A 25,075-nucleotide genomic window follows, 5' to 3' on the forward strand; every position below is an offset into this window, starting at 1 on the left:
CGTCTTGTTTTGGGTGTTGGATAGTCATTAATCACTACAACCTTAGCGTTTATGGGACGGACCTGTCCCTGTCCCACTTCCCTGCCTAAATATGTCACAGTGACCTTGGCAAACTCACACTTTGCCAGGTTAAGATTCAAAGAAGCTTGGGCCAAACTGTGAAATACTTGGTGTAAAGTTTACAAGTTGGAGATGCCCCTCGATACTTTATTTATCAGCCTCTGAATGGTAGCCGGTTACACCATAGCGTTACACATACCAAACGCCATAACAGTGTACTGTAAACAGTCATCTAGGGTTACAAAGGCTGAAATGTTGGAAGCCCTTGCTGTTAAGGGAACTTGCCAGTAACCTTTAAGAAAGTCTAACTCTGTAACATATTTTGCAGCCCCGATATTGTCCACACAATCCTCGATCCTGGGAAGAGGATACGAATCAGGTAATGTGACAGAATTCACTTTACGAAAGTCTGTAATAAAACGTGGTGAACTGTCTGACTTGGTTTCTAACAAACAAGGTCAGCTCCAGGGACTTTGACTAGGTTTAGCTAAACCATGTTTCAATAGATATTCACTTTCTGGTTTCAATAGTGAACGTTTCACACGGTTTGCACGATGAGGTTGTTGTTTGTTGGACATTTATGTCATGTTCTAGCACTTTAGGACGAGTTGGAACATCACCAAACAAGCATGTGTATTAATTAGCCAGAATGACTAAGTCCTCCTGATGCTTAATTGACAAGTGGTTAAGCTGACTCTTTAGAGATTTTAGCATCTCTGAATTTGTAAGCCGAGGACTAGAACAGATGGGCTAATTTATTTTTAGACCTTCAGCATTGCCAAGCTCATCCACCTCTAGTCTGATCTCCCATCTGGAAATCCCTTTTGACAAATGTTTTGTCATAGTTATGTTTCATTTTCTTTTGAAAATCAGTCAAGTGCTTTTTAGCCAGAGCGTTAGCATGAAAGAGGAGCTCACGAAACATTTGCACACTGTGTTCTTAGAACGTTCTGCAGGAACTAAGAAAGTTTCTTTCAAAGCTCTGAGTGGTCCTCAAGTTGTGTATGACCAAAGACCAGCTCAGCAAGACTGAAACCAAAAAATTCCTGAACAGCCTCTCTAGCAGCAAACACCACAATTGGGACCCCATCTTCCCAACTTTTTTCAATGTCTAGGCAGTACTTGCGCATCATGGACTTAAGGGTCTGATGTCACCTTTCCAATGCACCCTGTGATTCTGGGTGGTACGCAGAGGAAACAACATGCTTAATATCCAGAATTTGGGCTACCTGCTTGAACAATTTTGACTGGAAGTTTGTTTCTTGGTCAATTTGTATGGTTTTTGGCAGGCTAAACACTGAAAAATACTTTGTCAGTGCTTTAACAACAGATTTTGCCATAATCTTATTCAACAGAATAGCTTCAGGGAAGCGTGTAGCAGCACACATGATTGTGAGCAAATATTGATTTCCACACTTTGTTCTCGATAGTGGTCCAATTCAGTCTACCATAACATGGTAGAATGGCTGATCCATTACCGGAATAGGGCACAGTGGAGCAGAGGGTATTACTTGATTTGGTTTACCAGCTATTTGGCACATGCAACAACTGTGACAGAACCTTGAAACATCACATTTCATACCAGGCCAGAAAAGGACTTCAGCAAAAGCTGGTATGTCTTGGTAACACCTAAGTGACCAGACCTATGTGTAGTTGGCATCACAATCTGTTTAACTTTACTTCAGTCTGAGCGGTCTGCACCTGACGGAGACCATTGATGCATTAAGACACCTTGTTCCAAAATGTAGGATTGTTTCTCTTTATTGGCTTGTTCAGCACTTACCACGTTCTTCAAACAGTTTTGTAATGTTTCATCAGCTTGTTCGGCAGATGACAAATGTTAGTCAGGGGAATGGATACTTTCTCCCAGATTGGACTAGGCTCCTCCAGCTCCACTAAACCTGGAAGTAACAGAACACTGTTACTTTCGGTTTGTATGTCGCTCTCCCAAGATAATGAAGACATTAGCACAGAGTTAGAAATCAAAACATCAGGATCTATACATGCCTTCGCACAGGTAACCACGCAGGCTGGATACAGCCCAGGGTTTGGAGAAAAGTCTGGGGTTGTATGATTCAAAGGATCGTCTAAAACCTCCAGACTCGGAAGTCCTAAACCTCCAGGAATGTCATTCCCCATTAGCACAGCCACGCCATCTATGGGTAAATCTGGGCAGACAGCAACAGGGAAAAGTCCTGTGACAAGTCTAGATTTGATGTGAAGTCGGTGGACTTTAACATAGTTAAATACTAAACTAATGCGCTCTCAGTGATTTTAAAGCATATAAAAGACCAAAATCAGTATTAATTTAAGGTATATTTTGTCGTTCGTTTGTTATCCGTGGCAGTATAGTGACGAAGCAGCTAAATATTCTGGTACACGTAGTGCAGCTGTGATTACATTATCCAGTTTAAAGAATAAAACCTGATAATACCACATGTTTTAATCCATATTTGCTGTGAGAGATCTTTTGCTTACATGTAAGAATACTGGTCTGGAAGTATTGAAAACAATTCCCACAAAGCATCATGGGAGGAATAGGAATAAAGAGGAGATATTGGAGGTATCGTGTGTAAAAGTGATCTTATTTTTGCTAATTTAGGAATTCAAAAGAGCTTTTAAATGAATCCACTTTACTTAACTTTAAATAGTAACTAATGTGTTAAAGTCAGAAATGTAAATCTGCCTTTTAATTCAGTGAAATGTGACAACTTCAGATAGTATTTTATCCTCACTGACAGACTGTTTACAGTCTTGCTTTTTCTCTTGTCTAAAAATGTGGTAGAAAAATAATTATGAATTCCATTTTTCTCATTGGCTGTCTTGTGCAACATGCCCATGTCCAACGTCTTGTTCTGATTGGCTGATTTTAAGCTTGGCCTTTTCACATAAGCATGCAATTGCACTAACAACATGATTCTAGAAAGTGCTGGAAACCAGGTTGACATTGCAGCCATGTCTCCAGGAATTTGTTAGAAACATGTAAATGTTCATGTTGAAGGCATCACCAGGAATACCACTGATGCTGGTAAACATCACATGTTCACATAGGACCCGCACAATGGATTACAGCACAAGGTAAATATGTTGAACACTGAAAAGAAAGGAATAATGCATGCCTGTTAAACACAATAGAGCCATTTCATAACCTACAAAGCTGCATTGGACCAGTAATTTGATTTCTGGAATTTCCTACAGCAAACATGAGCAGCAGTCAACAGTTCACTGGTCTGGCAAATCCACTTTAGCAAAAAACACATTTTAAAACCATTAGAAAATAACTAACCTTTGTGTTTTACAAACACTATAAAAGGTGCTTCTTAATTAAAACCTACACTGAAAGAAAAAATCCTCAGAGTTCAAATGCTTTGTCAGCACGTCAGTCTGTGCCCTTTTAGCGCTGCTTTAAAAGACAAGACGTCAGTGCGGCCTTGAGGGAGCGTTAATAGCTTTTCACTGTTTGGACTCTACATTTCACTTACACTCATTTCACTGATTCATATGAATATCGAGCAGTTTGTCTCTTATCTTGACTCAAAATGAATACAATTCTAGAAGCCGTCCACTTATCTAAAAAGCTGTGTATCTGTGCTTGTCTCATCTGCGGATGGAGACCAAGGAGAGTAAACAGACGGAAATAGAGGTCATTCTGTTACTGACAAAGTGACATCCTATCCTGCCGCCTCTCTAAACGCCCCTAACCTCCCAGGGTGACTCCTGTGGCTTGTACCTGCCAGCCTTCCATGTCACACTAACTTAAACTAAATGAATGGGATAGAAAAAAGAATAAGAAAGTAGCAAACCCCCATAGATCAAACAAATATTTAAACTCTTATTGTATAAAATACACACAGCTTGAGCTAAAGTAGGAAAAAGTCAGTATTATAATATATGTGGTCAATTTTGAGCTTTACTTATCAGAATAAAACTGCACATTTCCAGTATATTCACTCTGTTATCTATATCAGTTTTATAGCAAATAAAATATAAAATGTACAGTTTTTCATATTGATATAGTCTAACACTACATTTCACACCTTGTTTGACCCATAAAGCTGTACCGTTGAGTATACTACTCTTCATTACTAGCTCTGTGACAGCCCAATTCCCCCATTGTTTGTAGTAGACATCACAATTTTACTTATTGTTGTAAACTTTGCTTCAAAAGAAACGTTTGTACCACTGCTAGAAGGCAGCATTGGGGACCACCTCACCAACATGAAACATTCTAACAGTAAAATGCCATTTTAAAAAAATGTTTCTTTGTTGAAATACATACATCCAGTTGTATCACAACCTCCAGGCACCCCTGGTAAAGACATAAAAAGCCTTAAAATCAGTTTATTTTTTATTGCAGTAGCATATTTCTTATGCTTAGAACAATAAAAATCTATCTTTAATTTTTAGTACATTTATTCAGTGGGTGAAAAGTGTTTAGGAACTTAACTAATCCATGTCTTCCTGTTTTCATTGGCTAGGGATATGCAGCTGCAAAGGGACTAATTTCTCTAAGCTACTCTTAAAAATAGGAATGACAAGAGAAGAAGTAAGCCAGATGTGTATCAATCTTCTTATGTCGGAAAAATCCTAAAAAGTAGCTGCTTCTCTAAACTTGCCCATATCTACAGTCAAACAAGGGTGGAGGAGGAGGTATAAAAAACTTCCAAAGTTGACGCTGCAAAGAGGGGTGTTTTGGGGTCATCAAATCTCTAATAACAACCATTAGATGCTATCTAAATGACAACCAGCTGTTTGGGAGTGATGTCAGAATAAAAAGCTGTTTCAGTCCTACCATTACAAACTACTGTGTGGAGTTTCTCAAACGCTACTGGAACCTTAACGTGTTTAAAGTGCAGCGCTAAGATGGAGCATTTTAGAAGCTAATATCCCAGGTGAGTTTGGTATGAAATAGAGGATGAACATGTGAAAAGCCCTCTCATGCCCACTTTTAAGTATGTTAGGATCTGTCATGATGCGGGCCTGTTTGTTTTCCAAAGACCCTGGGAACCTTGTTATGGTGCCTGGCATCAAAAACTCTTTGAAAGACAAGAAGATTTAAAAATAAATCAGGTGCCCCCTGCTTGAAAATTGCAAATTTGCCATCAATGGATCAGAGAAAATTCCTTAAAGCATAATTTTACCCCACTGAATAAATGTTCTCAACTTGAAGCTCAAAATTTTCAAGTGAAACTATGTTCCTGCAATAAATGACAAATTTATTTTAAGGGTTTTTAAAGGGTGCCAATAAGTGTGTTGAGGACACTGCTTAGTTAGGCATTCCTATAGAAGACACTTGTCCAAAGAGCAATTATTTTTTTAAATTGAAATTGCATGTTGTGTTACAACAGAGACAGTTTCCAGATGAGAAATATGCACACATATGCAGAAATGTACAAAGTATTGATGTAAACAAAGTGAGTCACCATTCTCCCAAAATAAATTTATTTTCTCCTAATCACCCTCTAGGGAAGGCAAAGCTACATTCCTGAGCTTGGAATTACTCCACACAAATAAAATGGGAGAAACTGTGGAAGTATCCATAGAGCACTGATTAGTTTTCAATCCCCCACACTCAGAAGGAGAGTTGAATAAGAGCATAAGAAGCACCATTAACGGAAAAAGACTTACGCTAATTAGCGTGTAGCTTTGTCTATAAATAGGCTTGGGCTCAAGTTTATGTAGTTCTTCAAAAAGAAAGAAATCTACTCGTAGGAGTCACCAACAGTTGAAATATCAGTAATTTTTGCACCTTTGACATATTACCTGTGAAATGGAAACCTGGTTAAATCTGTAGTTATTTCCCTATCTGTCTCCTTGGGAAATGTTTGTGTTGTTTGTTAAATAAACTCATGCCTGCCTGCTCTCCCAGCGGAGCCTCCAGTAGCTACATGCCTGTAATAAGCCTATCAGGATGAAGGGCCATTGAGACGGAGGGCAGGGGTGCAACACCTCACAAGGGCTAACTAGTAGAATCCCACGTTCCCCCTTTCACAGGAAAAGCATCCAGGTTGCAAACAGGATTTATATTTAGAGCATCATGATAGATATTAACTGATACAAAAGGCAACAGACATGCAACATAAACGAAAGATGGCCATTGTGCCCGGCAAATCTTTCAACTTAAGGTACAGGCTTTCTAAATCATTTTCTAATTTCCATCTCTTCTTAACATTTGCATACACCAAAGGTATCTTTGTGAGGTTTTGGAGTTTTCATCAGCCTGTTTTGCCTCCAACATCTATGGAAAAGCAAAAGTGTCACATCCTCCTATCAGTGATGAAAAAAACCAAAATCTTAAGAGACTTATTTAAACAACCCTCAAATCATTAGCACTTAAGTATGTGTCTGCTAGTGGGACACGACATACAAAGAAAAACTGCCATTTAAACTGTAATGACTTAAAATTTAGGAGATACAACACATAGACATGCCTGAGCTCTCAGATACAGTATCTGTATATATAAGTTACAAGCCCAGTAACAGGGCTTCTCTTTGACAGTGTGACAAGCCTTCAATAGTCGCCCATCAACCATTCAATGCACAATTTGGGTGTGTGCATGGCACTCTTTAGCTGGACGTGCTATTTCATGGGAAGCTCAGTGCATACCTATCTTTGTGCATAAAATGTTAGGTGTAAATTTTAACTTAAGCATCGCAAGAAATAGTGCATTTTTAGTTTTTGTAGCACTTGCCAATAAGCTTGAACCAGTTAAGTGTAAGTAAATGTTAGTGTCAGACAGAATTAAATCCCTTCTCTATGTTCCTCAAGGCTTTCATCAAAATGCAGCTCCTTGAGAACATACAGACATAGAGACAGATGGATGAACACAGGGTCAAATACAGAAAGTTCATTTAATTCAATTCGTTTGAGGCACTTTGTTCTTAAGCAAACTCAGCAAAAACAGTATCTGATATTTTATGCTCAGCCAAATAACTGATTGATTTGCAGAGCTTAGACAAACCTGTGGCAAGTTTAGACAGCCAGATCAGTGATCTTCTCAGTACATAAAAAGAAAAACATAAACAAGATTTGTGTTTTTTTGCATTTTGTGCATGAAGAGTATGCGAAAAGCTATTCAGTTCACAAACTAAAGTACAAAAGTATAGGGACCTTATAAAGTAGTTGCCCTAATTAATTAAATCAGCACAAACTTGCCTCAAGAAGGCAAACCGCCATCTGTGTTCTTTGCTGTGCATATTTATGGCATTTCAATATGCTGACATTTCAACAACTTTTATTATACAGCACAGAGGTAGATTAAAATGGGGCATTTTAAATTAAAGTACAGGCTGAGTCATAAACCGTGACATGAATTTATAATGGGTGCAACTCTGTACTGCTTACTTAAATAAAGAAAACAAAACATAACCAAATCTGTCTTAAAATGAAGGATAACAGGTATTGCATATTGCATAAATAAGAATTAGAAGCTTTCTAATGGGGTGAGTTACTAATTACTAATGATAATTTGAACTTAGTTACGTTTTCAATTTTAAAAAAAGCTCATCTTGAGTTTGTTTTTTTCTTCATTCCTGACAATGGTAAGAATCAGAGGCATTAATGTTTATTCAGTTTAATCTAGGTCAAAATTGTGTAAATCCAAGTTAAAAGACTGTCACGTATATGTCCCGTTGTAAATATAAAAAGTAGAGAAATCAAAGTATATCGACAAATAAAGTAAGGTGTCCTGGTTAAAACATTTTAAAATAATCAGTGTCGTAGTCCCTAACTCCCCAGTTGTTAGTGTCCTGTCTGTGATATTAGTTTAGTCAAAACCCAGACTGTAGGGATGGGCAATACTGGGAGTTTTGGTATCGACCAATACCAAGTAAATACAGGGTTAGTATGGCCAATACCGATACGTAAAATGCTATGATCACTGAATAATTTTGTGATTTTCCCTCTAGTGCAGATTAACTAGAACCTCATTAAAATATGTATTACATGCTGAATTATAATCTCAAAACAGAGATTAAACATGCTAGTATTATCCTAGCCAACTGTTGTGCATGTGAAAACATTGTCAGCAAAGGCAAGATCAACACATGTATGTCCCAAGTAAGGCATATTTTTTTTTTAGAAACAACTAATAACTCTTCAATTGTTTCATGTTAAGATAAAGCATTTCATAACGTTATTGTACAGGAGTGTCTAACTGGCTACCCGTTGGCCATCTGCATCGTCGTAGTGATTTTGTGTGAGCCATGACGTCACTGTTTGAACAAAAACCCCGCATTCCAACAAACAGATCTTTTTCCATGCGGATTCCAGACGGGAACCGGACAGGAGAGGCACCAAACAGCGCATGTGTTTCCTTGCTGGCAAGCAGACATAACTCTTCCAACTGGATCCAAGAGTGTCATCAATTGTGTGATCATATGCACTAAGTTAAGTAATGATTTGCTGTTCGAGTATCCGACGTTCATTCATATAAAGGGCGTAATAAGACAAGCATGACTTGGCTTTTCTTCTGAGGCCTTCAGAAGCAGCCCTAATCGAAGCGGATTTCCCCCACGGCCTGGAAAAGAAGGCCGGGACCGCATCGCATGCCTTCCTGCGTGTATGTCCAGGTAGCGAGAGTTACCCCGCCACATCTCAGCCACTCAAGGAGCTGAACGTGTCTTTGTTGTATGGTTCGGGTGGGCCAGCTAAAAGCCCTTCCCCACAGCTACGGAGGTTAGCTGCAAGCTAACCCTTTGTTTACCCACACTTGGATGTCTTCCTCAATGCCCAGGACAACTTCTCTTCAGCACGGTTCACATAAGAGGTAGTGTTTGGGCAGAGAAGATTAGTTTAGAGTTAAATAATTTAAATGATATTTGTTTTTTTGTTTTTTTGTGTTGAGAAACTCAGCTAATTATATATTCTGTGTTGTGTTTTTAAGACAAACTTTATTTAAAGGGTGTTTTTTAAACATAGACTGGCCATAACACGCCGTCCACACTTATGCATTTCAGCCCTTTTATTAGTGGTATTTTAAAAGTATGTGTTTGATTCTGGTAACCAGCTATATATGGAGGACCGATCCTGACATAATTAAAAATAAAAGCAGAAATATATATATTTTGTTTTTCCTTTTCCTTACACATGCGTTTTCATCAAGAAATGTCTATATTTTATTTTTCCTTTCCCTTACACATGCCTTTGTTCTTTTTACATTTCCTCGCCTCTCTTTTTCCATTTCTGCTTCATTATGCAAATGAGGAGGGCTGCCTTCCTCTGTCCAGCTCCTCTCCCATTGGTCAATATATATAAGGAGGAGGATCAATGTGCAGGCTGAGGGTGTGTCCCAATTCAGGGGCTGGATCCTTCCAAGTCCGTACTTGTGGGCTGATTACATCACAGCGCGGCGCGTAAGGTCTGTCAGATGCTGCCGACAATTGTGTCCTTCTTTTGCCCGTTATGCGTTGTGAGTATCCTTCGCGGTCCATCTTTTCCCATGATTCATTGCGGGTCGAAGCAGTTTGGTCAAGCAGGGGCAGCCATGGTGGACCACAGTGGCAAAAGCTGTGAGTAAACTGTGAAAAATTACACTTTCTGTAACACAAATGAACTTTTACAATGTTTTTAGTGCGGGAATATAACTGTGTAGACGTGAAAAATCTGCTTGATTTATCAAGACATTGCTTAATTTCAAACGTGCTCCGACGTGTTTGGAGTTTTCCAATCCGATAGTAACTACCGGCTTGCCTCGCCAGCCCTACCAATGGTGGGGCGAGCTAGCCCGGTAGAGATCTGGCCAGACTGTTGGCAATGAGTTCCTGCTGCCAGTCATCACAGTGAACGTTAAACACAAGTGATTTTTTAACAGTTTATGTTAGTATTATTTTAATGTATTGTGTCATTTGTTCATGTAAGTCGATTTGACATTACAGGCAATATTAAAGTTAACCTGAATAAATGGACGATTTAATGTAATCCTACCGTATCACTGGAGAGTGTGATCGAGAATAAATAAGCTTTTAAATATTCATTTTTGATGGAGAAATGTGCTATATGTGTTTTTAAAAGTGTATTTATAATTCAGCTAGCATTATAATTCGTGATTCCAGGTACAGCTGAAGAGAAATACATTTCAAATGCAAGCAAATCTCAGTAAAGAAGTGAAAAGTTTGAAAGAGCTTGTTTTAGGCATTTGCATAGAAATATTTTTATATGTTCTGCAAATTAAGACAAATGTAAAATTAAAAAAGGCTTTTTTTTTACATTGATATTAAGCTAGATGGTTTTTTTTGTTGTTTTTATTGTTTAGGGACAAAGGAGCAGACGGGCCAGTTTATTAAGCTCAGGGGTGAGAACCACCACCTTTTTACTGGAGCTAAAAACTCAGCCACCATGGCTTGGAGGTACAATAATAACATTCTTTGCAGTCAGTTTCTGTCCAGTTTCAAAAACTCCTATCTTTCTAACTTTCATAAATATCCTTCCAGTGATTAACATACTTCTTTTGGTTTTCCCTCTTTCTTTTTGCTTGTTTAGGACAATTCTGGAGAAGATGGTCCAACAGGGGAAGGTCAGCCCCTTGCAGGCCAAGAAAAAGTGGGACAATATGAAAAGGAAATATAAAGTATGTTCAGAAGTTTTCATGTCACACACAAATAAAAAAATATTTCTAAAAGTCTTATTGGTTTTCTGTTTAGTCAACTCTTCTTTTATTCCATCTAACTTTAGGATTGTAAGTATCCAGGGTCAGGAGAGGGAGTCAGTGAAAAGTCCACTGCTGCTATTGGCCCTGGTTTGTCCTTATGGATGAGGTGTTGGGTCAGAGGTCTTCCACAACACCTCCTGTCCTAATTGCCTCCATCCCTGAGGACACTCCAGGGCCAAGCGGAGCGGTGGGCAACCAGACGGAGAAGGAAGACAGTGAGCCAGCAGGAAGGGGTCAGAAAAGAAAGAGGGAGAGAGATGATGGAGTTGATCAGGGAGGACATGAGGGCACAAAGAATGGACAGACTGTTTTCCAAAGAATGGCACCAAAATAAGGTGCTACATAAGAAATAAATAAATACGTTTTGTTCAGATAGTTTCTTAAAGTTTTAAGCTGTTCTAATAAATATTATAGATGTGATTAATTTTGGAGGGGTATAACTAATTGTAATATTTTGTGAGCACCTTCTTCTAATTCTGCATATTTCTGATTACATGTAAGTGATGTGGTTCAGCCAGCCCTTTAAACTTGATGATGGCGTGGACAGCGGAAAGAGGAATCACAAACATCTCCAGACCACCTATGTGATGCTTTGCTCACCATCCAGAAAGACAAACCACAGGTCTCAGTTGCAGCGTCCCATCCAAGTCTCTGACCTTGTGAGAGATTTAGCCACATCGCCAGAGACTTTCTGTTCAGAAAGACATCTGCCTTTTTGTTCTGTTCAAGAGGTTTTTCCAGGAACCGGTCACTCAGGTTGATCCTGCTGTCGCCGTTGTAAATACTTTTACATAGTTTTATTTTATGCCTTTTGTCTTGTAATCTTGATCTGTTTGAATGTTGTTTTTTTCCACATTCTGTTTAAAATGCTATTTGTAATTTTCAAAATAAACTTTGTGTTTAGAAATTTAAATGAAGTTGATGTATTGTTAGGTCAACTGGAAATAAAATACATTGGTGACAAAACAATTTCGAAATTTCACTGACTCCCTCTCCTGACCCTGGATACTTACAATCCTAAAGTTAGATGGAATAAAAGAAGAGTTGACTAAACAGAGAAACCAATAAGACTTTTAGAAATATTTTTTTATTTGTGTGTGACATGAAAACTTCTGAACATACTTTATATTTCCTTTTCATATTGTCCCACTTTTTTTTTGGCCTGTAAGGGGTTGACCTTCCCCTGTTGGACCATCTTCTCCAGAACTGTCCTAAACAAGCAAAAGGAAAGAGGGAAAACCAAAAGAAGTATGTTAATCACTGGATGTATATTTATGAAAGTTAGAAAGATAGGAGTTTTTGAAACTGGACAGAAATTGACTGCAAAGAATGTTGTTATTGTACCTCCAGTTTTTAGCTCCAGTAAAAAGGTGGTGGTTCTCACCCTTGAGCTTAATAAACTGGCCCGTCTGCTCCTTTGTCCCTAAACAATAAAAACCATCTTGCTTAATATCAATGTAAAAAAAGCCTTTTTTAATTTTACATTCGTCTTAATTTGCAGAACATATTAAAATATTTCTATGCAAATGCCTAAAACAAGCTCTTTCAAACTTTTCACTTCTTTACTGAGATTTGCTTGCATTTGAAAGTGTATTTCTCTTCAACTGTACCTGGAATCACGAATTATAATGCTAGCTGAATTATAAATATACTTTTAAAAACACATATAGCACATTTCTCCATCAAAAATGAATATTTAAAAGCTTATTTATTCTCAATCACACTCTCCAGCGATACGGTAGGATTACATAAAATTGTCAATTTATTCAGGTTAACTTTAATATCACCTGTAATGTCAAATCGACTTACATGAACAAATGACACAATACATTAAAATAATACTAACATAAACTGTTAGAAATCACTTGTGTTTAACGTTCACTGTGATGACTGGCAGCAGGAACTCAGTGCCGATAGTCCGGTGAGGCAAGCCGGTAGTTACTATCGGATCGGAAAACTCCGAACACGTCGGAGCACGTTTGAAATTAAGCGATGTCTTGATAAATCAAGCAGATTTTTCACGTCTACACAGTTATATTCCCGCACTAAAATCTTTGTAAAAGTTCATTTGTGTCACAGAAAGTGTAATTTTTCACAGTTTACTCACAGCTTTTGCCACTGTGGTCCGCCATGGCTGCCCCTGCTTGACCAAACTGCTTCGACCCGCAATGAATCATGGGAAAAGATGGACCGCAAAGGATACTCACAACAACCCATCTATTATATTGGGCTGGTATTCACAGGACAACCCTTAACAAACCAAATTATTATTTAATAAAATATTAAACTACTAATAAATAATATATTCATATTCATTCATAATTACAACCACAATTCAGAAATGTTACAAATTTGGCCAACCAGCACAGGTGGTATGTAGATGCAGATGGACCCTCTGTATCCCTTTAATTTGATAAGGCAAACAAACAAGACCCTTGAGCTGATGAAAAAAAGCACCTGTTATGCAGGTTAAAATAAATCACAACAAAGTTAATTTTGCATTTTTATTTTAAAAACGTTCTAATTTCTGTGACTGGGGACTACTTTCAATTTGACAGTTTTGGCAAGCGTTGCAACAAGTTTGGATACTACTGTTATTGTAGTTTCTTAACCTGGCTCCATTTGTTGGAGCATCATATTAAAGTTGATCTGGGTCAATCAAACCTGATGTTTGAGTCTATTACGTTACTGGTGAGTGAGTTAATGCATCCCTTGTAATAAGGATGAAATGTAGTGTGCACTCTAAAACTGCTGCATTTTCAAGCAGATTCAGGGCACTGATTTTATCAACCTTAATGTAGTATTAGGCTGGGACTGTACTTTAAGGTTGAGAAGAAAATGCTAAAGATTCATGCACACAAAAAAACAATAAATAAAATTATTATTATTCCTTTTATTTTGCCATGTGTCATGCAAGAGCAATTGAAGGAAATTTGATGACAATAAAAAGTGTGATTTTACTGTTACATTTTGTTAGATTTTTCTGCAAAAGTCTTCATTTGGAGTACTTTGAAATTTCCTCAATGCGCATCAAGATCAGCAATAATGGTATTCATGTTTAACGCAGTACCAAAAAAAAAAAGGATAATTTTCTTTACATCTTAAATCAGGACTTTTATCTATAATAGGATTGAGTCTATCATATCAGTGACTGAGTAACACACAGTCAAACCCAGCAGCTGAACACAGGGAATCTGTCAATTGAAATCTAATGTCCATTAGGAAATGCTGCTTTGGAAAAGAGAACAAAAACAGCATGGATTCAAATTCTAATTGCTTCCATAAACAACTGCTGCCAAATAAATCACCACTATCTAGCTCATCTTCTTTCGGCAAAAATAAAGTAATAAAGGCTGAGAGACACAAATTATTTCTGAAAGTTCATGACAGCTTGGTGGGGAAACATTTTATAGCCTAGTAATTTGGGAATACACTATATTTGTTTTGAAACTGTTTCTGGGAAAATATGATGTGTTTCATGCATGATCCGCATACTGAAGGCTGAATTGTGCTCTGTGTGATTGTTATGCTGCTCAGAGTTTAGCTGAGATGTTTAGTGCTCCAACTGAAGTGATATAATCACTTGTGGCATCCACTCAGGAATAATAACCCAACTGATTTGTTATGTCTCCATAACAAAATAGCTCGTGTTTAAGCTAAGTTGGGGAATATTTGTGCCTCCAAAATTATAGGTTACAATCACATTTAAAAAGCTGAAAAAACATATTTTGGATTTTGTTGGGACACCAGATACGATGAAACTGTATAACTGAAATGACCCCTCCAGAGAGGATCAGAGTCCTCTCTTTTGGCAATATAAATATGTAAGCAAACAAAGACAGTCCTTCCTGGCCCCCAGTTTGATAAACAATGATTATAGGACAGGAAGAGAGGGAAATGATACAGACCAGAACATGTGGCAGGTTAAGTAAGAATCAGTAATACTGGAGCTTAGCTTTAAGGTCTCCATTGTATTTTTGGTCAAAAGCTTTGAAATGATGAATGAAAGAAGTTAAGGAAAGGGGAACATAACCACTAATATAAAACTGTTGGTGTCTTTTTCAAAGCTTGCTGACGTTGTTGAGAGGTTGTTATAATTATTGGTGAAACTGTAGATAGAATAATGAAAATCAATGCTAAAGAGCATTTGAAACCACAAAAAGTATAAGAATGAAAAGTATAAGAATGCCGCTCAAGCTTGGAAACAGTGCCCCTCATGTGGTATGCGGTACAGTTTCAAAAATTGTAAAATTTCTAATTTTACCATTCTTACAGAGTAAAGGGTTGCCTAAAATGTGCTGAAGTGATTGGAGTGGGTTTTTTTTTTATAGCTGTATGGAGAATAGAGTAACACAGACCTGCCTGTCCCCCACATGTTGCTGGACACTTCCAGACAAAGCTAAAAGAAGACTGCAGCACAATTCCCTTAAGTATAAATATGGCAAACTAGACTGTTTGGAAATATTTCCAGTCTTGAAAAACACAGACGGTCATAATGTCGAAACTAAAGAAACTTCACCCTTCAGCCTCTTTAAGATAAAGCTACATTAAAACTATAGTTGGCAAGCTACGAGTGTCATGTCTTTTAAGTAGCCCACTGCAGACTGGCAAATGTTATACCATATTACCATAACTATAATAATATATTACATTAGCTGCAGGTGTTTTGGGTCCGTCTTATGGAGGACCCCCGAGAATGCTGTAAGAAAACATGAAATGGGTCAACTGAGATGACACCGACAAGGTTCAGGACAAAAAACACTAAAACAATAGTTGAAATCTCTTGCAATAAAAATGGTCTTTGGAGGTAGTCATTCACAATGTGGAAAAGTGAGCAGAAGCATAGCTGACTGAATGTTGTAGAGAGTCAAGGTCAAAAGGCTTGTGAGCTACTGCATCCCAGTTTGATTCTGTCACAGTAAGAACCATTTTGTGTGAGACATTATTCATTTATTTTCCTAAATTACTTTGTTTTGTCATCTCATTACAATAAAACATTAACTGTGTAGTGCATCTGGTAATTCAAGAAAATTAAAATTTACTTGCAAGCCTTTAATTCTTGTAAAGTGGTATGCAATAAAATATATTATGACAAGCAGTTAGGCACATTTTTACCATTTACAACAACATAATTTTAAGGTATAATGATATAAAAGATTTTACCAGCCAACATGATCCAGCAGTCCATACATAGGGCAATGCTTATTTTAAATACCAATACCAATGTAAAAACTGTTATAATGATGGAACACTACAACACAAGGCAGCTGATCGTCATTTTATCTGGTCAATTCAACTCACAGATGGCTGGCATCTCTCCTCTATCAGCTCTAGTCAAATCATCATCTAAGTGTCAAATGTGGATAAAGAAAAGAAAACAGGCTGGCAAATGTCATCTCACCTTAGTCTCTCCTCCTCCTTCTTTCGCAGCTTCATGTCACGCTGAACCACTTTTAGCACGTGCTCTGCCTCGTCATCTGTTAGGCCCGATAGGTCTAACTTGCGTCCCATTGTCCCTGGCCTCACCACTCTGACCTGCTGCTACTGGTTGAACAAAGGAGGAGGAGGAGAGTCACAGGTGTCGGTGCTCGGGGGGCCGAGGCTGGGACAACCCTGTGGGCAAGCAAACGAACAAAGAAAGAAATAAAACAGATGTTTGAGAATATGGAAATTTTATTCAATTCTTGTTAAATAAAAGGAATTAGGACATTACCACTTAGAAAACACCAGGCACATTGTTAGATATATCCTATGAACACCAAAAATGTCCGTCTTTCAGCATGCAAATTATTCTGCAGTGTTTACTTTTCTGACTTGAGAACAAGATTAGGATTGCCAGCTTTTGCCTGCAGGATTCATTTCCTTCCCAGAGCAGATGAAAACTGTCTGGAAAGATTTCTTCCTCTAATGTGATCTTTGAAACTGCTCAAGATGAAACATTGGACCTGTTAAACATGTTCGCTGAAGCCCCTTTGGCTCCTTTGTTTAAGTAACCACACTATGAATGTTATGAGAGTACTTTAGTGGTCCCTGGTTATATAACAGCTTCGTAATTAACCCTACTTTAAAGTTGTGTCAAATCATTGATTTTAAATAAAATGTGCATTGAACAAAGTATCCTGAAAGTGGATGTGTCCATTTGATTGCAAAGATCATTCTATTCCATTGTGTATAAAATAATCCTATTTTTATGTCAGTGAAAATTGTCCAAAAAGATAAAGATTGCATTTAGTATGATGTCCACTCTTTGAATTATGCTCCCCTTTGTAGTAAAACAGATAATAATAGGATAGGGTGACATTATAATTAATTGGACAGTATCTCCTATAGTAAAGTGTCTTTTCCACAGTTCTCTGTCAGATCCACAACTCATTAACTTCCATTCTGACCAAAACCCTTTGCCATGAAAAACTGTTAGCCCCAAGCAGATTTTTTCAGTTTATACTTTTTAGACACATGCTTTTGACCATCAAAACCAATTTAAAGACAGAGAAAAATAACCAGAGCAAATACCAAATGTTGTTTTATTTGTGATTATTTCATTTATTAAGGGAAAACACCTGGAAATAAGTCTTTCACATCGCTGTGGGGGAATTCTGGCCCACTCTTCTTTGCAGAATTGAGGTTGTTCAAGCGTTTGCGACCTCATGAGAGTCATGCTACAACATCTCAATTAGATTATAGTCCAGTCTTTTGTGAGGGAAGAGGTTGTGGGGAGATAATCCTTTAAAAACTTGCTGGTGTGCTTTGGAGTTCAAGGTCACAAACTGATGACTGAAGATTATCTTTAATCTTGTTTTAGATGCCCTAAAATCTTTTGGGACCTCCTAGTTGAGTCAGTTTAATTTATAGCTATATGGAGAATAGAGTAACACAGACCTGCCTGTCCCCCACATGTTGCTGGACACTTCCAGACAGAAGGCTAAAATAAGACTGCTGCACAATTCCCTTAAGTATAAATATGGCAAACTAGACTGTTTGGAAATATTTCCAGTCTAGAAATACACAGACGGTCATAGCGTCGAAACTAAATAAACATCACTCGTCAACCTCTTTAAGAAAAAGCTACATTAAAACTATAGTCGGCAAGCTACAAGTATCATGTCTGTTAAGCAGCTCACTGCAGACTGGCAAATGTGATACCATATTACCGTAACTGTAATAATATATTACATTAGCTGCATGTGTTTCAGTCCGTCTTATTGAGGACTTATTGGGATCATCCCCACATCTTGGTAGATCTGACAAAGGCTGCAACGAAACCAGGGGCAAATTTACTGAAATTGGTGATTACCGGAACAAGAGGCAGGTGAGTCTGCAAAATGAATGTGAAATTATTCCATCAATAATTAGAGGTGCTATAAGATCTCGTACCACAAGAAGATAAATAAATCACCTAAAACCCTTCATGTGATTATGGCATATGCTGGCAACCTATAAGAGTGGACCAACTCTTAAAGAAAAAAAAGTACAAAAAAATTAAGTATTATTCCTCTTCATTTCAACCTTATCATTTAGGTACTTAAATATTTCAGCATTCTCCAGTTCAGTGATGAAGAACTCAGAGTACCTGGGTAATTAACATACTCCTCTCAAAGCAATTTCTGCCCAGCTAATGTTTTATGATGATTGGGTTTATATGCCATTTAATTTAGCACAGACAAACTGACAAACAACTCCTGGTTTGAACGCAATCCCTAAAGCAGACAAAACCTAATGCATCCTATTTAGATTTGTTGCATAATTTGAAGCTGATTTTTTATTTTTTTTGGTTTTGCTTGATGTGTAATTTAACAGCATCCACTAGCTGCTAACAAAAAATTACACCAATGAAGCTGTTTGCCAATTTGGGTGATGCGATCTAATTTTATCAGCAACAACACTGAGGGGTAGCTGTGAAAAGGCAAAGTTTGTCTACTGTCAACACAGACAAATATTGAAGTTACACAATATCAAGTAGTGTTTTGTCCAGCAAATTAAGCCAATGGTTTCATTGACAAATAATATTCTTCCTTGACCCAGTTCACTTCTCCAGGTCATTTTAGGACTCACCCCACTGCAGATTCTTGTTGAATTTTACCAAGAAAAACAAACCTGAGCTGATGGTTCTAGCTTTACAAAACCCGAATGAAGCCTTTCATTGAGTTTTATCCTTAAACACATCTCAGTCAGGCATGTTTCTGTCATTTATCAGTGGGTTAATTTTTAATGCCAATGCAAGTGTGAAAGAAGTTTATGTGACATTCAGCAGTGGCAAAGAATGTTGTCTAAATCTGGCAGTCTCACAGATCTGTAATCAAACACTGTAAATTGGCTACAGACTGTCACCTTTCCATTCATAAATGCTCCCAATTCAGCCGCTGTAATAAGACACCTAGTTGTTTATCACTACTAAAGCTTTCCAGCCTGAAACAGAATGACATTTAATTCAAAAGATGTCAGCTTGCACGCTGACGTGTGAATATGCAAAGCCAAGTGTCACCATGTGCCCACAGTCTGCAACCTGCACTTTGTAAATACTAGATCTAAGTATGAGGAAAAGTAAAACTGTGGAAGTAAAAGCTGGCGACCTATCCAGGGTGTACCCTGCCTCTCGCCCATAGACTGTTGGAGATAGGCACCAGCTCCCCGCGACCCACTATGGAATAAGCGGAAGAAAATGACTGACTGACATTTTTTTAGACTTTATATATGATTTTATATGACTTTTCATTCATTTATCCACTCATTGGGTCATTCATTCATTTATTAAGCTTCATTGGAGAACTCAAGCCTAGAAACAGGTTACCTTTTGGCTATAATATGTATTATCATAAATATTCAGGCAACAGTGCCAATGTTAGCTTTAAGAGCCCTGACTTACCCATTAAGTAAATTTGATTCCACCCAATATCTCAGAGCTTAGAAACAAGCATCATAAAATTACTCAGACTAGTCTGACTAAAAAACATTTCAGGAGCTAAATGTTGCACTGTTACAAAACAATGAATTTTGAAAGCCTTTTTGTTTGTTCTTTAAAGAATAAAAACGAAAAACGAGTTTTAATAAATAAATGAATGAAACTCCCACAAGGTCATTTTCTGTCAGCAGATTGTGTTATACAGATCCTTACTTATGACAGTCACTGGGAATGTTTATACAGTATACTGAAATGAGGTCTTTGTCCTTTGGACAGCTTTTATTTAACAGATGAAGACTCTTGGTACCTGATTTACCTGAGCACAACATCAATGTAAAGAATATGTCAGCTATTTAGAAAATTACAATAATCTACACATGTCAAAATGATCAACATGTGTGACCTAAATGACCTAAAATTGTTTTCTATCTATCTATCTATCTATCTATCTATCTATCTATCTATCTATCTATCTATCTATCTATCTATCTATCTATCTATCTATCTATCTATCTATCTATCTATCTATCTATCTATCTATCTATCTATCTATCTATCTATCTATCTATCTATCTATCTATCTATCTATCTATCTATCTATCTATCTATCTATCTATCTATCTATCTATCTATCTATCTATCTATCTATCTATCTATCTATCTATCTATCTATCTATCTAACTTAGCAACTTTACTACTGACTACTACTACTGACTTACTACTGGTCACAACTTGTAATTGTCACCATTCTTGTAACAAAAAAGTAAGTTATTCTACAAACATTCTCTCTCCAAGATGTCAAAATTGAATTTTTTTCTGATAGTTGTACATCAAACTCTATTTACTACTTAATCTCAGCATAAACATTCTCAAAGGATCATGAATGCTACATTCCTGCTTTGTTATCACCTTCAAATCAATGTCCAGCACCAACAGAGACTGTCCTGTCTTGATTTCTTGAAACTAAAGGATAGAGTGATGGATGCGCCATGACAGCACAGTCATTATTGTATGACTGTGGGGCATTTATTCAGGTCTTCTTTATCGTGAGTGGTGTCAAAGATGGTGACTGAGCACCAGTCATGTCTGCACTAAAAGTTTTAGTTTTGCATATACTTTCTACACAGATATTACGGAAATGATTGGAGACGTTAAAGATTTATTTTAGCTGCACACGGTTGACCGCACACTGACCTAAAGGACCGTCCCGGAATTGCTGCAGGTAATAAAAATTACATGATGCAGACGATGCAAAAAACATGATGTGGTTTTCACACATCCTCAACAACAGCAAAGATGAGCGATCAGTGATGAAACAGAGGAGAAGACTACGGGCGATTCAAGCTGAAAAAATACTTGTTATATCTGATTGCAGTTAAAAGCAGACTTTTGGCTACAATTATTACTATACATCCTCACTTTTTATTGTATAAAGTTGTATTTTTAACAATAACTGTAAGTCTGCAAAGTGCTCAATTTCCAAAAAGTCTAAATATCTTTCGCAGAAACACATTAAGTTTTTTATGAACAGGTTGCAGACATTTCTGGTTATCCATTGTTCTTCACATACAGGTCCTTCTCAAAATATTAGCATATTGTGATAAAGTTAATTATTTTCCATAATGTAATGATGAAAATTTAACATTCATATATTTTAGATTCATTGCACACTAACTGAAATATTTCAGGTCTTTTATTGTCTTAATACAGATGATTTTGACATACAGCTCATGAAAACCCAAAATTCCTATCTCACAAAATTAGCATATCATTAAAAGGGTCTCTAAACGAGCTATGAACCTAATCATCTGAATCAACGAGTTAACTCTAAACACCTGCAAAAGATTCCTGAGGCCTTTAAAACTCCCAGCCTGGTTCATCACTCAAAACCCCAATCATGGGTAAGACTGCCGACCTGACTGCTGTCCAGAAGGCCACTATTGACACCCTCAAGCAAGAGGGTAAGACACAGAAAGAAATTTCTGAACGAATAGGCTGTTCCCAGAGTGCTGTATCAAGGCACCTCAGTGGGAAGTCTGTGGGAAGGAAAAAGTGTGGCAGAAAACGCTGCACAACGAGAAGAGGTGACCGGACCCTGAGGAAGATTGTGGAGAAGGGCCGATTCCAGACCTTGGGGGACCTGCGGAAGCAGTGGACTGAGTCTGGAGTAGAAACATCCAGAGCCACCGTGCACAGGCGTGTGCAGGAAATGGGCTACAGGTGCCGCATTCCCCAGGTCATGCCACTTTTGAACCAGAAACAGCGGCAGAAGCGCCTGACCTGGGCTACAGAGAAGCAGCACTGGACTGTTGCTCAGTGGTCCAAAGTACTTTTTTCGGATGAAAGCAAATTCTGCATGTCATTCGGAAATCAAGGTACCAGAGTCTGGAGGAAGACTGGGGAGAAGGAAATGCCAAAATGCCAGAAGTCCAGTGTCAAGTACCCACAGTCAGTGATGGTCTGGGGTGCCGTGTCAGCTGCTGGTGTTGGTCCACTGTGTTTTATCAAGGGCAGGGTCAATGCAGCTAGCTATCAGGAGATTTTGGAGCACTTCATGCTTCCATCTGCTGAAAAGCTTTATGGAGATGAAGATTTCATTTTTCAGTACGACCTGGCACCTGCTCACAGTGCCAAAACCACTGGTAAATGGTTTACTGACCATGGTATCACTGTGCTCAATTGGCCTGCCAACTCTTCTGACCTGAACCCCATAGAGAATCTGTGGGATATTGTGAAGAGAACGTTGAGAGACTCAAGACCCAACACTCTGGATGAGCTAAAGGCCGCTATTGAAGCATCCTGGGCCTCCATAAGACCTCAGCAGTGCCACAGGCTGATTGCCTCCATGCCACGCCACATTGAAGCAGTCATTTCTGCAAAAGGATTCCCGACCAAGTATTGAGTGCATAACTGTACATGATTATTTGAAGGTTGACATTTTTTGTATTAAAAACACTTTTCTTTTATTGGTCGGATGAAATATGCTAATTTTGTGAGATAGGAATTTTAGATTTTCATGAGCTGTATGCCAAAATCATCCGTATTAAGACAATAAAAGACCTGAAATATTTCAGTTAGTGTGCAATGAATCTAAAATATATGATGGTTAAATTTTCATCATGACATTATGGAAAATAATGAACTTTATCACAATATGCTAATATTTTGAGAAGGACCTGTATATAGAGACAGTTTCTTCCTCCAGGCTGTTTCTCTGAGGAACACAATGAACACCTCATAGCCAGAGCAGTCAGCTACTCTGCTGGAAACAGATAGGAATATTTGCACTATTACAACCTACCTTACATTTTTTTAATACATTTAAACAACTCTTATAAACCATCAATTTCCGACTTTGAATTTATTCTGGATTTACTTTAATCCACACAGGCTCAGAAATTTGCATACACCCCCACTAATAGTTGAAAAAAACATCCCTTTGCAAGTTCATTCCTATGCTTTTTGTAGCAATCAATGAGATCCTGGTATAACTCTAGTTGGGTGTTTGCCCATATTTATAGCAGAAATAGTAGAACTCATTAAACTAGGTAATGCACAGACCCGGCTTTTAGGTATAATTGCTAGAATTCCAGCAGGGTTTAGATCTTTGCTGTTTGATATTCATCCCAAACCAGTTTCCATGGGCATGTAGGATCATTGTACAGTAGGAAAACACCAGTTGTGATCAAGTTTGAACTGTATAGGCAACTGTGAGAACAAAATTCTCACTCTCATATAAGAGTATTCATTACAATGTTAAAGAACAATTCACTGGTGCAGAAATCCACACTTTCTTTAACAGGAGGATGCTGGTACACTGATCTCGCTGTTGTTTTTCAGAGGAGATAAAGAGTGAGATAATTTGATTTCAAACCAAAAACACAGTACCAGCTGTCAAGCATGGTGATGGTAGCATCATGCTGGGTGTCTGTTCTGCTGCCAGTAGAATCAGAATCAGTTTTAATGGCCAAGATTGTGTGCACAAACAAGGAATTTGACTTCGGTTTCACACGTTCGCAGTGTACAGAGATTAAGCATAAACACTAGAACGGGTTAAACAAAGTGAAAGGAGGAATGCAGATGGATCCAATTCACTCCAACATCAATAAAACACAGCTCAGGCGGAACAAAAATACAATTTGGGTACAAATTCTTTCAACAATTTAAAACTTGAACAATAATCCCAAACACACATCAAAATTGTTGCTGAAATGGATAAAGCAGGCTGAGATTAAGCTTTTGGAATGGCCCAGACCCTAAACCTAATAACAATGCATAGACTAGGCTTTAAAGCAGTGTTGACCAACCAATTAAAATAACCGTTACTGTTTCTGATGAGAACACGGGTCCAATATTCAGCTAGAATTATGTCAGTTCTGTCGTTATGGCTTTAAAATTTGTGTTGTTTTCCTACAACTTGCCAAGGAACAGTCAGTCAGATTTTAGTAGGGGTGTATGGATAGGTTTGATCCTGTGGTTTAGAGAAAATCCACAATAAATTCAAACTTGCACACCCAGTTATAGTTTTTAAAAATAATGGAAGTTTTATAATATCATATTATTATGAGATGCATGCTGGTGGAGTGCATACAAAGTTCTGACTCTGCAATCTGAACTGGAATACATATCTAACTTTGAAAATAAGATAAAGTTAGTCATATTTGTATAGCAAATTAGCTTACCAGCTGAGAAGCAACGTGCAGCAGGCTTAGTGTTTGACTTCATTTTAAAGTTTGCAAAAAAAGCTGCAGTAGAAAGTTGCCAGGCATTTGTCTAGTAAGGTTGATAATAAATGTAAATAAATCCTTTGGGCAGCTGATGTGTTGTACAGCAACTTAGATACTGCACACAGTGGCACTCTAGTGCTTCACATGCAACTCCATCTGCAACATTTCAGCCTAACCAGTACCTGTGTGTGATAGAAAATACAGAAAGACAAGTCTGGGCGTTTGGGTCACATTTTGATTGGCACTGCACTAAATTCCAGCAGTGTAATACTTTCGACTTACAAAAGCAACACCTTCAAACTGACACTCTCACTTAAAGGGACAGGTGGAAGCTGGGAAAATAGGTCAAACCACTAGATCTCTCCTAGAGAGTGGTTTTTTTTTCAACAACAGTCTCTCAAAGCTTTTCTTTATGGCAAAATAATAAACATATGAACTCAGGTGTGCCAAACACATTAAAATCCAGAAACAAATCTTACCCGACACCGTCCTACAGAGCACTTGGCTCTTCTGTGATCTGGCCCCTCAGAAAGCTGTCAGACAATGGGCAAACTCAGAATAAGGCTCAGTTGGAGCATTAAAAGGGCAAATGCAGCCAAGCGTTAAATGAACTGCTTGTTTTAGACCCTCTCCATTGTATTGTTTTTTTTTTTTTTACAGCAAGTGAGAATACGATTGAGACTGACTTGAATTAAAGGTGAGTACAATAAACTGACTACAAATGAGTGAGGTATGATGGT

At 37.8% G+C, this 25,075-nt stretch overlaps 1 protein-coding gene across 2 annotated transcripts in view; it reads right to left on the reverse strand.

Moving 5' to 3' along the window:
• myripb (myosin VIIA and Rab interacting protein b) overlaps window positions 1–25,075 on the reverse strand; it is a 163,639-nt gene that overhangs the window by 135,804 nt on the left and 2,760 nt on the right. For both annotated transcript variants that reach the window (XM_047348954.1, XM_047348955.1), the window contains exon 2: window positions 16,111–16,322. In XM_047348954.1, the coding sequence (XP_047204910.1) occupies window positions 16,111–16,220 (110 nt within the window). In that variant the 5' untranslated portion in view covers window positions 16,221–16,322. The remainder of the gene's footprint in view (window positions 1–16,110; window positions 16,323–25,075) is intronic.

This window comes from Girardinichthys multiradiatus, chromosome 21 (assembly GCF_021462225.1).
Source record: "Girardinichthys multiradiatus isolate DD_20200921_A chromosome 21, DD_fGirMul_XY1, whole genome shotgun sequence".
In the NCBI taxonomy this organism is placed as follows: domain Eukaryota; kingdom Metazoa; phylum Chordata; class Actinopteri; order Cyprinodontiformes; family Goodeidae; genus Girardinichthys; species Girardinichthys multiradiatus.